This window comes from Lytechinus pictus, chromosome 7, assembly GCF_037042905.1.
Source record: "Lytechinus pictus isolate F3 Inbred chromosome 7, Lp3.0, whole genome shotgun sequence".
In the NCBI taxonomy this organism is placed as follows: Eukaryota; Metazoa; Echinodermata; class Echinoidea; order Temnopleuroida; family Toxopneustidae; genus Lytechinus; species Lytechinus pictus.
In genome coordinates this window covers 28,349,928-28,362,699 of record NC_087251.1, presented here as the reverse complement: position 1 = coordinate 28,362,699, position 12,772 = coordinate 28,349,928, and the positions used below count along the sequence as shown (strand labels likewise).

The 12,772-nt window shown below is 35.4% G+C and overlaps 1 protein-coding gene across 2 annotated transcripts; it reads right to left on the bottom strand.

The window, feature by feature from the left end:
• Positions 1–5,562: 5,562 nt before the first annotated feature.
• On the bottom strand, positions 5,563–9,995 carry LOC129265852 (fatty acid-binding protein type 3-like). 2 transcript variants are annotated; one of them, XM_064102407.1, is made up of 4 exons: positions 9,908–9,995; positions 8,465–8,735; positions 6,923–7,193; positions 5,563–5,958 (listed from the first exon to the last, which is right to left on the bottom strand). In XM_064102407.1, the coding sequence occupies exons 3-4, from the start codon at positions 7,166–7,168 to the stop codon at positions 5,815–5,817; spliced, it is 390 nt and encodes a 129-aa protein (XP_063958477.1). In that variant the 5' UTR covers positions 7,169–7,193; positions 8,465–8,735; positions 9,908–9,995; the 3' UTR covers positions 5,563–5,814. The 2 variants fall into 2 exon arrangements, with proteins under 2 accessions (XP_063958477.1, XP_054759754.1); XM_054903779.2 differs by lacking the exon at positions 9,908–9,995 and adding an exon at positions 9,151–9,262 and having other exon boundaries at positions 8,465–8,608.
• Between the last annotated feature and the right edge of the window lie 2,777 nt (positions 9,996–12,772).

Here is a 12,772-nt window from a genome sequence, read left to right as displayed (position 1 = left end):
ATCATTCTAGCCCGACATTATACTGTAGTTCATAGTGCCAATCCTTAGAGGGAACTGCCTTCAAGTTGGATTATATTATTTTAACTCATGGAAAAAAGTTGTAGTGAAAGTCTATTAAATAATTTAAGGAATAATAAATTTTGAGAAAGTTGCACTGTAAAGCATGCATCCATGTTTATATTAAATGGCATTACGAAGTTATATAGCTGTTCGCGTACTAAATATTTCAAACTAACCTACCTTTTGGTCTTTCATCGAAATCAACATGACGTCATAGTTGGATAACTAAACACATTTTCGTGTTTTCGGATAATCGGATTAACATAGTCACTATTTTCAGAGCATTTGTGGTTAAAACAAAATCTTATCTCACTTGTTATTTTGATTGTAAATGAAAAGTAGGCAGAATTAAAACAAGATAATCACAATTATCAAAATATACATATCCCACAAAAACACGTTTTACCTCATTACCAAGCAATAATAGTTCTTTCTTACTGTTGGCTATATAGCGTGGATTAATCCCTTTTTAACTGGTTGATAGGATTGGGGTGGGCGTGTCTCACTCCCCATCCACTCTAAATTACAGGGATTTAAAATAAGTCTAGATGGATTGTAGTTAGGGACCAATCGATTTCTGGATTTTGTTTTAATCCTAAAGACTTAAATTTAAATCTCAAATGATTTAAATTTAAATTAAATTTAAATCTTTCGAGATTTAAAAAAGGAATCTGAAGGATTCAATTAAATCCGGAATTCGATTGGTCCCTAACTACAGTCCATGTGGACTAATTTTAAATCCCTGTAATTTAGAGATAAGGCCTATATATTGGTAGCCTCTTGTCGAGGCCCTGGTGGCTGCTTAGGCCTATCTTATTTTACATCCGATTTTGATGAAATTTTGAGTGTTATGCTTGTTGGATTTTTCTCTTTTTATTCAAATCAACTTATCGTTGGGGTGGACTTGTCCTTTAATGAAAATAGAGGAAAGAGAAAAGGTATTTTAATTTATATTGATTAAATTGATTTTTCTTTTCCAAAATAGGTTGTATCAAAATTGGTTATAAAACAAAGTTATGAAAGTCAATGAACTTTCAATAGTGACCTCAAATTAGCAATTGTGCTACAAAATATCTGGTTTCGTAGCAGCGCTATCACATATTTTGTACACAGAATATCATATCTCTCATGATGTTACTTCTCTTTTTGTGAACTCAACATGTGTTATGTCAAATACAAATTTCTTTAATATTGTTAGCTAAGGAGATAAGCTGCAATGAGAAATGTAATAGGGGTGTTATATTTGTGACAAAATTTAATCGAGAGTTGTACCACTTCATAGCCTGACACTCTGAAGCAATATTGCCAATTATAGGGCTACCATTCTATTTTTTTAAAGAAAAAAATTGCAATGTACTTGCTTCTCTGTATTATCTGATCCTCTGTTTTCATGAAAATTTAATTTTGCCCAAGATAGTTTAACCCTCATTTTTTAAACCAGGTTATAAAAGGTTTTCAAATCAAAATTGATTTAATTTTCTTTTCAAAATTGGTTCCATCAAATTTGGTTTTGAATAATAATATGACATTCTTGGGATTGTTATAGGAGTAATAGTCGTCTACATACATGTATATGGACTGTTTCACAGTTAGTCGCCACTTTTTGACAACCTAGGCAGTCAAATGTTAATTTCAATGTACAGCATCTTTATCATTCCTATGAGAGTGAATGTTATGAAGAAAAAATACCAAGCCTTAATTCATTCTATGAAATCAAAAAATATAATGGCTCTTTTAGAATTTTAATCAATTTTCAATGAAAACACCATACCATTCCAATAGAAGTAGTTTAATTACCTTTTGGAATGTAATAATTTTAAATTGTCTCAATGATTAGTTAGTCTTCAAGCTATCGTTCCAAATTTTGAGAGTTTATCTGTATTTTGGCTAAAATATGTGCTACTCTGAAGGGAAAAAGGGTAAAAATAGAGTACTTGATATAGCTTTTCCTGTTTGGCAATTCCCTCTTATAGGATGTATGATATTTCATTTACACGATTTTTGTTTCCAGTGATATACCTATACATAATGCCAACTTTGCTTATACCTTTCAAGTTTGTATTTACAGTGACAAAATACTGATGTGAACGGAAATTTGATTGAGAACTATCTATTAAGTCCAAATTGACATTATAATCAAATGAACAGTAAGCATAAAACAAATCGCCATTCACAAAAACTAATTTTCTTCCCTAAACATTTTAATTTCCATTGCCAATATAGCCAGTGGTGCGGATGCGACATAGCGGACAAGCAATTTCATTATTGAGTGCTTTCACACAGAAACTGAGGATTATATTTGGTGATATTACCAAACCATGTACCCACTTGTAAGAGCACAAGTATTATGCTCACCAGGGGCCCGATTTAAAGAGTTGCAACTGTTGAGACTTTGCCATTATGGCAACTACCATGGAAACCTTGATTGTGATTGGCTGCTGTGCAACTGTTGCCATGATATTTGCCATAACGGCAAAGTTACAACAGTTCTTTATGAAACGGGCCTGTGATCTTATTTGCTTTAAGAATTTATTGCTTATGCGGATGTGACAAAATCAGGTGTGAATGGACATTTTCCAATATCCATTGCTACTTCATACCAAGGTAATTTTAAATTCATAAGAATTATACAGTGACTCTGTATACGCACTGGGGATGGGTTTATTATTATAGGATTCAAGATTTCCTTGCGATATAGGATTTCTTATTGAGTGGATGTGACGTCAAATAATTGTCATTTTTCTACACACTAGTAATTTTTTACACCAACAATCTTGAAAATAAATGTGTAAAAACAAAGGCCATGTAGATTCACATGGGACTGCATACTCAGAAGATATGATAGACTAAAATTTATTTTGGAATATTATGATATACAATTTGTGTATATGTGTGTATTTGCATGTGATTGACAGTGTCAACATAATTATGACCCCTCCTTCAGTGTTGCTCGGTCCAAGCTGAACAAAATCCCCATAAGGCACTTGAAAACCCCCCAAATTGGACCCAAAATCCCATTTTTTTTCAAATCGCAATAATTTCTGAAAAAGTCATTACTGTTATCGCGGTTATCGCCCCAAAACTGTAGCTCGTTTGTTCAACAGTGTTGCCAGGTCCAAGCTGAAGATAAGGTACTTGAAAATTTCCCTAATTGGACCCAAAATCCAAAAAAATTCAAATTACAATCATTTCTGAAAAGTAAGGACTGTTATCATGGTTGTTGCGCCCAAACTAGTTAATGTAGCTCGTTTGTTTACATCGCTGCAGATTCCGATGCAATGTAGATTGGCACTTCTACCATTGTATTGTACAACTAAGTTCAGTTTACTGAATTCTGATTTGCATAAGCAAGGGCGGAAATCTCTCCCCAAAGGTAGGGGGACCAGGGGCTGGAAAATTTGAAAAGGAAAAAAAAAGGCTATCACCCCAAATGTCAGGTCATTTCAACCAAAATAAATTTGACAAGCAAAAAAAAAAGGTTATCACCCAAAATGTAAGGTCATTTCGTCCAAAATAGATAATTTATTTCGATTTTGAATGATGTATTTCTTTCCATCATAAAAATAGTAGGGGGACATTTGATATTGTGTCCCCCCCTACTATTTTGGGCAGGGGGGGGGGGACGCGTCCCCCTGTCCCCCTTGTGACTTCCGCCCATATGCAGAAGACATGTGGGCTAATGGACATTGTATGCATTAACTATCTACAGTAGATCGTATATCATTAGCGCCTTTTTACTGAAAAATAGTGAACTTTACTGTTTTTCACCAAAACCTTCAAAAATCCCCTAAAATGGACAAACCCCCAAATTTATCTTAACCCCCCAATTTTTATTCATCCCCAAAAGCTCCTAACAATTCCAACATTTTGAAAATTTGGAAATTCCCAAATGGCAACGCTGCCCTCCCTACTTAGCAATGAAGCCGATACTACTCCTGATGAACTCTTTGATGATCTTGATTCGAGATATATCAACAATTTATACCTAAACGATACTTTCTATACATTTGAAAATCCTTCTAAATATTGGCTGTGTGATGAATTCAATAAAGATAAAAGTGTAATCGTAAGAAATTATTTTTTTTTTGGCTTTATACTTAAATTCAAGAAGTTTGTTTAGAAACTTTGTGCTATTAGTTCTTTTAATTTCGTCTTCTTTTACCAAAGAGATTGCCTTTGAGGAGATGCATTTTTTAGCCAAAAGATCAAGTTAATGAGATGCCGTATTTCGTTTATTTTGGGTCAAATAGGTCGAGTTGACGACATTCTGAATTTTGTTGTCTTAGACCATAAACGTTGATTTGACAAGATACCGAACTTCGTCAATGGCGTAAAGATTGAGTTGACGAGATGCCGAAATTCGCCTTTTTTGGACCAAAGAGGTCGAGTTGACGAAATGCCAAATCTTGTCCTATTAGACGCAAAATGCTCGGGTGGACTAGATGCCACATCTCGACTTCTTTGACCGAAAACCCCCAAGATGATACGGTGCCCAACCGTCGAATTGCAAAAATGTTGGCTCTCATTCTATTGTAACAAACATTCAAGTGGACGAGATCAGGGGCGGATCCAGGATTTTCCAAAAAAGGGTCACATTTTTACGAGGAAAAATTTGACAAGCAAAAAAAAATAATAATAATGCTTTCAACCAAAAAATAATGACATTTCGTCCACGAAAAATTGTGACAAAAAAGAAATGTCTCCACTTTCAAAGGGGGGGGGGCGCACACTTCTGTTTTAACGGCATTTTGCATTACAAATTTTAATTGTGCCTCAAGGGGGCAGCCGGCCCGTGCCCCCCTGGATCCGCCAGTGGACGAGATGATTAAACTCAGCTCCTTTTTATTAACTCAAGAACATCGGGTTGACGAAATTACGAAACTCATCTTCTAGGAACAAAATTAAATCTTGTTGGCATTATCAAAGCCTATCAAAATAAAAGGTAGAGTTCACGAGATTTCGAATCTTGTCTTCATTGGCCTGACCAAAATTATGAAATCGACAAATTTCAAATCTGTTGACTCGGATACCAAAAGTTAAGTTTACGAGATGTCGAATCGCAGTGAACCTCACGGGCCTTCCCGTCCCTTGTCTTTACCAACCTCTCTTTTCTTTCTTTCTTTCCTTCCTTCCTTCTTTCTTTCTTCCTCTCTCTCTCCTTCATTTTGTCTGTGAATCCCTCCTATTCCTATACTTTCTCTCTCTCTCTCTCTTCCCTCCTTCAATCCGATTTGTTATCTTTTCAAATCATCCCTCTTCTCTCCTCTTTTTCTTTTCTTCTTCGCGTGACCCCTCTTTTGGATACAATTTTCTTTTACTTCCTTTTTCATCATTCTTTTCTTCTGTTCGCATAGCCTCTGTTTTGACATTGTAGTTTAAATCATTTTATATCATTTGTTATATCGTTTAAAGACAAGGTATTGAGTTTGAAGATAATTAAAGTCATATTTAACCTACAGACACAAAACACGGACATATATCACGACTAATATCACGAGGACATTAACTTTATATTGCTAATTTATTTACAAACGGTCCATTCAAGTATTAATGATGATAGTTATGTTGAGATCCCGGAAAGCTGTCCAGCATGTGGTAAGATGCTGAAATATTGGTATAACCTTGAGAGGTTGTCGAGAATTCAGTCAAAAATAGTGCTGATAATTTTAAATTCGTGAGATGAGATGATTTTTACAATTATATACAGTCTTTGTTCATCAAAGGCATATTGCAGACGACATGATGTCTATCAAGTTAAGCTTTGTTGAAGTAGAATTTGGCGACGGTCCCGCCGACGTCGATGGTTGAGACGAGTTGACTTCCGACGATCTGGCGGATGAGCTTGGCGCCCTTCTCGCCGGTAAGGACCAGACTATCACCATCCCATGATGCAGTTACCTGTAAAAAAAAATGATAAGAAAATTGATAATTATAATCATATTCACGACGACAACATTAAACAGAAGTAAATTTAGTAATAGAAGGTAACACTTATCAATGTTGTTATTGATGACAATGATGGTGATGATGACGATGATCTAGTATTAACGTAATAATGATGGTGGTGAATACGGAGATATAGGTATAGTGATGACGCCAGGGCCATGGGAGGCTGACGGGGCTTCAGTCCCCCCCCCCCCAACTTTTTTTCCCCCAAAATCGTCTACAAAAACGTGAAAATGCCCTTCGGATAGGGATTTTTTTGCATGGCCAGTCCCCCCCTTCAAAACTGTTCCGCGGCCCCATGACAGTGATGATGATCTATGGTGGAATTCTATTCGACACAATCATTTAGTGTCCCAAAAATCGTAAATGGAACTCTTTTCTTTATATTAAATTTATGAGAAATTTGAGTTTGTAAGTCTACGTTTATACCTATTTTGAAGTGACGAAGGCTGAAATTTTAATACGGCTAGTATACCAAAAATATTGATTGATCTACAGATTATTGATTGAATGATTGATTCATTTATATATTTATGGGTTGTCCTATTGCTGATTGAAATGATTGACTTATCATAACAACTGTAAGTTGGCTGATTATTCGATTAATTTAAATACTCGATTGCTTCATTTATGTTTGGTCATACCTATGTATCCATCTGGTGATGAGTGACCTTTACCGGATGATGCAAATAGGTTTACTAATTGATTGATTGGTCAATCAACTGATTTATTTCCTGATTCTATTAATGATTAATTGCAATGGTTCTGCTTCTTTGTGTATACATGATTGCTCAAATGGTTAACTGAATGACTAATTTCTAATGTAGGTCCGAAGTAAAGTTAATTGACTGGTTGATAATTGATTTCGACTCGCGAAACTCCAAACTTAAAGATATCAAAGACATTGATTACAAACCTTGACGGTCACGGTGCCCATTAGGAGCTCTGTCTCGAACTGTGATCCTACGGCGAAAGAGGTCGTGCGTGTTCCACGTTGTGCCGTGGTGCTGATCTCGAAGTTGTCACCATCCTGTTTGATGCTGATGTCCAGCTGTGGGATTTGACCGGGAGGGCGCTTGTCGGCGGGAATCTGAAGCTTGTCGAGGACAGCATCCAAGGAATCGTGGTTGGCGAGTTTCCATTTTCCAGCGAAGCTAGGCATGGTGAATGAATGGATTCTTAATCAACTGGAAATAAGAAGAAATATTCATCATTAATTATTCCTTCTCTGACGGACTTAGCGCAATATTTTATCTCTTATCTAGAGAGCAATCTGAGCTTACTGCCGTATAACAAAAACAGAAAATACAAAGGCATGTCACTGAAATTCTAGCGAAAATCTCTAAACTTCTGTAACATCTCTGAAAATATTAGATAAGAAATTAGTAATGTCATATATTTGCATAAATAAATGATGAAAAAGATACATATTTTGCAAATTGTGAAATGCCAAAATAAAATTGATTTTTTTTTGTATAAAGAAAAGACCAACTGTTCACTTTTAAACTTATTTGACCAGAAATATATCGCAATTATTTTTTTTTATTCAAATCATAATGGTGAACTGAACTATGAAAATTAAACCAAATCACAAGATAAAAGATCTAACAGGGAACGGGGGGGGGGGGGGTGTCTACTTTGATCTCTCCAAAATGCCTTCCAACAAAAATGTCTTATTTATTGAAAGCACTCCTGGAACTGAAGAGGTCAGTTTTAAAGTTGGTAAAGAGGTCAAAATAGGCAGATTAATTTTTTTTTCATTTCTCGTGAGCATCTTTTAAAGTATGAATATTAATATTTCGTATTCGCCTAATAAAACTTTTATAAAGACATAGTGTTTAAGCATCCGTAAAAGGAAATGAAATGAAAAAGTACAAGAAATTGTGAATTATAGAACTTAACACAAATAAGTAATGCTTTAGCTTGTATATATCACGCTTCGGAACTCTTCATGGAAACAAAATTATCAACAAAAAAGGCATGGCATTACAAAGGAATTTCTCCAATGTTCACTAAAAAAAAATAATGTACTTTTGAAAGCAATAGAGTGAGCAAAACGAACAAGCTCATCAGGGGGAGGGGGGGGGGGGGAGGTATTTAGCAGCAAACAAAATATTAAATTGAACGATCTAAGTGCAGACTTCCTTCGAAATTTTGTTGAATAAATTAAGGAGGTGACAACAATCCTTCTGCTTCCTGTCGCGTAAGGCCAAGTAAGAGACAACACATTAAGAAAGCTTGTGATCCAGAAGACCAAAAGTGCAAACTAATTAAAGAAATAGGAAAGAAAATGGAACTAGGGAAAAGATAATTAAGACCGAGACAAACAAGAAAGTAAACTGAGGTGAAAGGAGAAGATGGAAAGGGAAAATTGAAAAGATAGAGATTTTTTCAATATAAAAATGATATATCAGAATCAGCGGTACCCGTGCGACATTTATTGAATAGTTGATCTTACCTGGGAGAAAGATGAGAAGAGATGATGAAGGCTGGACCGTTTGTTGGAGGTGTGGGGACGAGCTCTCTGCGAGGCAAGTATTTATCGAGTTCCAGTCTTCTTTCCTATTGGTCCAGGGTCCAGGCAAACAGGGAAGCGTTGGTCCTCGAAGTCATAATCAAGGAACGTGATTAACAAAGCCACAAGATAACCAACACAAGAGTGCATAGCTCTCACCAAAATTCACCTTTGATCTGGTATATATAAGCCTCTTGAAATTGATTATTGGTTTCTAGACCGAAGAGTTTGAAACGTGATTCACAAGGTGGTGGTGATTGGGGGATGGGTATAGGGCAAGGGGTGGAGGAGACCCAGTAATGTTTCATGGTATATTTTTTCCGAACATTTAAATTGCGTCATTTTCAGTCCTTAACCCCCCCCCCCTTCCAAAAAATACACTCTAAAAACACTGAGTAAAATTTTACCCAATATTGGGTAGAAAGGGAACATGCATGTTTGCTGGGTATTTTTTTTGAAACCCATATTAGGGTATTTCAACGCAACATTACGTATACAATTTACAAAATATTGCGTATCTTTTTACCCAACCATCATGCATATGTTCCCATTATTACCTGACATTCAAAATTGATGAAGAAATTGTAAAATGACAATGCTGTTTATCTCTGGACTCCCATCCGCATTACCTTATGATGGTCTGCTTTATTATTCGTGTTTGTTTCAGTTGTTTAAAAACGCACGACTACTATTACAATTTGACGGTAAGGAGACAATGGTGCATATATCCATGTACAGTATATGAGAAAGAAAATATTATCTTCTTTTGTTCCGTCGGTCCCTGATTTTCTGCATGGTTTGTATTTCGTTTTGACACTCAGACATTCAATATTTACTCTAGAGAACTGTGATTACACGTCCCTCGAAAAATCGAAAGATCTTTATGGTTTGTAGCATGTCAGCAACGATGAGTCGATGACGACGAAAGAATCGGGAAATGTTACAGGGCACTTATTTAGTGTGATTAAAGTTCTGAAATCCAAGACAAAATTGTTCTACCAGTCTAATCCCCGATGAATGCTGGAAATAAAAAAAAAGAGTAAGACTGAACTACCCCATGTTCTGTGCATGTATTCATGTAAATAAATCAATTATCTTGTACGCTATCACTATAAATAAGCACAGGCAGAACCAGGATTGACTGAGGAGTGGGATGTCCAGTGGTTTCCCCATTTCTGCCAATCCCCATCCCCCAAAGAGGTCGAAGGTCACCACCAAAGAAGGCGCAATCTCCCCCACAAAAAAAATTGACAAGCAGAATAAAAAATAGGGACGAGGCCCGTCTCCCCTTGGATCCAGCCCTCTGCTCATGAGTTAAGAAAGGTATGGTTCCTCGTTTAAAAAAAGGGTCGAAACTTTCGAGCTACTGGCTTTACACCTCGTCACCTTATTTTAATTTCTTATTCACGAATATAACGATAATGCGGATGTTCATTATCTAAATTCGTACAATATCACGCTATACAAATTTTATGTAGTTTATTCTGATATACAGAACATTTGGATCGAACTGTTTTGCTAGACACGTCTGCAAACAAATTTTTACCAGGTCATCAATATTGAAACCTTCAGTGATCTAGTTTTGGTCACCAAGGATTTTAGAATGAAACCTTCGCAAATTAGTTAAAGTACAACCTATTTACAATATTTTTAAATGTAATTTTATTACAGAGATACATAAACGACTGTTTCGGAAATGAAACAAAAACAAAAAGTCTATTAAGTATACACATTTGTATTTCCATGGTGACGTTACATACACGACCGTAAACTTTAACATTAAAGCATATTGGAATATGAATATGATGATGAATAACAATAATTAACATTAACAACTAATTCTTGGTCAAAAGACAATAATGATAATAAACGAAATATCATCAGTATCATGTCCAGGATTTGGGGGATCGTAGTTTGGTCGCCCAGGAACGCGATAGGAGCTTACCAAGCAACATTTATTGACAATTTAAAAACTTTTGAAAATAATTCGACATGCAGCTATAATGAGCATCTGCTCTTCAAATTTCGTGTAAATTCAACAAGTTTGTGATTATGTTACAGCTTTCATTCACTGGTGGGTATATAGATCAAACAGCATGCAAACTAAATGACACCCCCCCCCTCCCCCGTCTCTTCCTATTCTTATTCACCTTTCTCTCGTTTTCTTTCATTGCGTCTTCCTTTCTGTCTCTGTGGGTTTTTTCTGTCCTTTTTTTACTTTCTCCCTGCCCTCGTTTTATCGCACTATATCTAATCATTTTCTCCCTGGGATTCAAATATAATTTTGTTTGTTTTGGAGGGGGCGTGTCACCATGTAACGTTTATTATACATGTATGCATTATGCATAGAAGAATGAAAGCTTGTATTCCATGACAATAGGGTGTGACGTAAATTATTTCATCACTATTCAGATGTGCTTACAAAGTTCATGTGCTAGGAAATAGGGAAAAAGTCATATGACAAGTGTGGCATGTTTATGGAGTTTTTTTTGTCATTTTTTCTGGCTAAGAATTTTTTCTTTCTCCCCCTTCTTTTAAATAGAAGTTACATTTTTGTCGATATCTATGCTTGATTAACAAAAAAGAAATTGTTGGCAACCATTTCCAATTTACATTTTGTTCCTTTGCCTGCCAATCGTTGTTGTATAGACATATATGTTTCCTAAGTACCATTGGTATAAACTTGTAGCAAAATGATTGAATTTACATTCCAAAATAAGCCATTTAGACTAATTAATCATCTGTTATAAATAAATTATCACCAGACTTGAGAACCTTCAGTCGAGTTTGGTTGGGGTTTGGTTACGTCATCCATCCTTGCTGAAAGGTTACTGGGAGAATGAAAACGTTCGCAGTTATATTCTCGACCAACTTCGCTATCGGCCGTTGCACGGTATAAAGTATAAGGTTTAACAACCATTATCATTTGAAACAAACACAATTTATCAGTTAGGTGTTGAGAAATCCTACTTCAGCAGTCTTGGTTTATTTTGACTTGAGCTAAATGTTTAAACAAGATATTCTAAAGCACTCATTTCCATTTGATAAGCTCGTAACAAATCTGGTCCTCTTGAAAATCACGTTTGATTTAATTTATGAAAGAATATTATGACTATGATCAATTTGAAATATTGACTATGCACTTCACTATTGAAATGATACATAAATACACACAAAATATTATATTTGAATGATACCCGAGGTGCTATAAACTCTTGTAAGACAGTGTGAATGTCATTCATGAATCGAAAGATTTAAGGTGACTATTTTTAGTTTTAAGACGATAGATTTACCTTCTAAGAAGTGAATGCTACATTTCATTATGCCTGTTTCATTGTTTCGTGTCTGATAGAATTTCTCACATGCAATTTTAAGGAGAAAGGAGTTCAAGTTATTCTTTCTTTCCAATATTTTTTTTTATATCTAATGTAATTCATTACAATAAGTGTCCACCAAATTTGGGTCTGGCTCGTCTAAAGATCTCTCCCTACATAGCCTTTCTTTTCTATGGAACCAACCCCCCCCCCCCCCCAAAAAAAAAAAAAAGGAAAGGGGGAAGGAGAGGACGAAAAGAAGAAAAAAAAAAGAAAAGGAAGAGAAGTGAATGACACAAGGACGGGGAATAATAGTGATAAAAACTCTCAGGTCATTATATTTTAGAAAAAAATGGTTGGCGCTTCGCGCTAACGATGCCTTGAGTGTGATAATATTTTGCTCCAGAGGATAACTCACTCGAGTTCCTGTATTCGAGTTCCAAGATACTTATTTTGGTCATGGTTACAAAAAAGGTTGGAATGTCAACTTTTCAGATTAGCTTGTAAAAAATGCATAATTTGGTTGACGAGATAGGTATCCTCCCAATGAGTCATCAACAAGTCCCTCCTTTTTTCTGTTTCAGGTCAGTGTATTACAAATTTAAGTTCAATCAAAATCCTGTGAGGTGATCGAGCTTTAGCTAAAATGACTATTAATTATTGTATCTTAATTTTATGAGAGAAAATAACATAATAATGCTTCAAATAATGAAAACAATTAACAATACATCGTAATGTTTATCCATTATCATGATATCAAATGAATTATAGGTATACCTTCCTTATTTAGTATCATATCGGATACATATCACTGGCCATTGTCTCCTGAAAAGTGGAAATCGTGGTTACGTTACCGATCATTCTTTATAGTCGGAAACATAATATCACAAGACAGACCGATAAGATGAGCGCGAATTTCCTTTCAATAAAATAATTA

Excerpts from the sequence above, each read along its gene's own strand:
- LOC129265852 (XM_064102407.1), bottom strand. The coding sequence starts at position 7,168 with ATGCCTAGCTTCGCTGGAAAATGGAAACTCGCCAACCACGATTCCTTG. Across the intron at positions 5,959-6,922 it reads TGGGCACCGTGACCGTCAAG|GTAACTGCATCATGGGATGG; the intron begins GTTTGTAATCAA and ends TTTTTTTTACAG.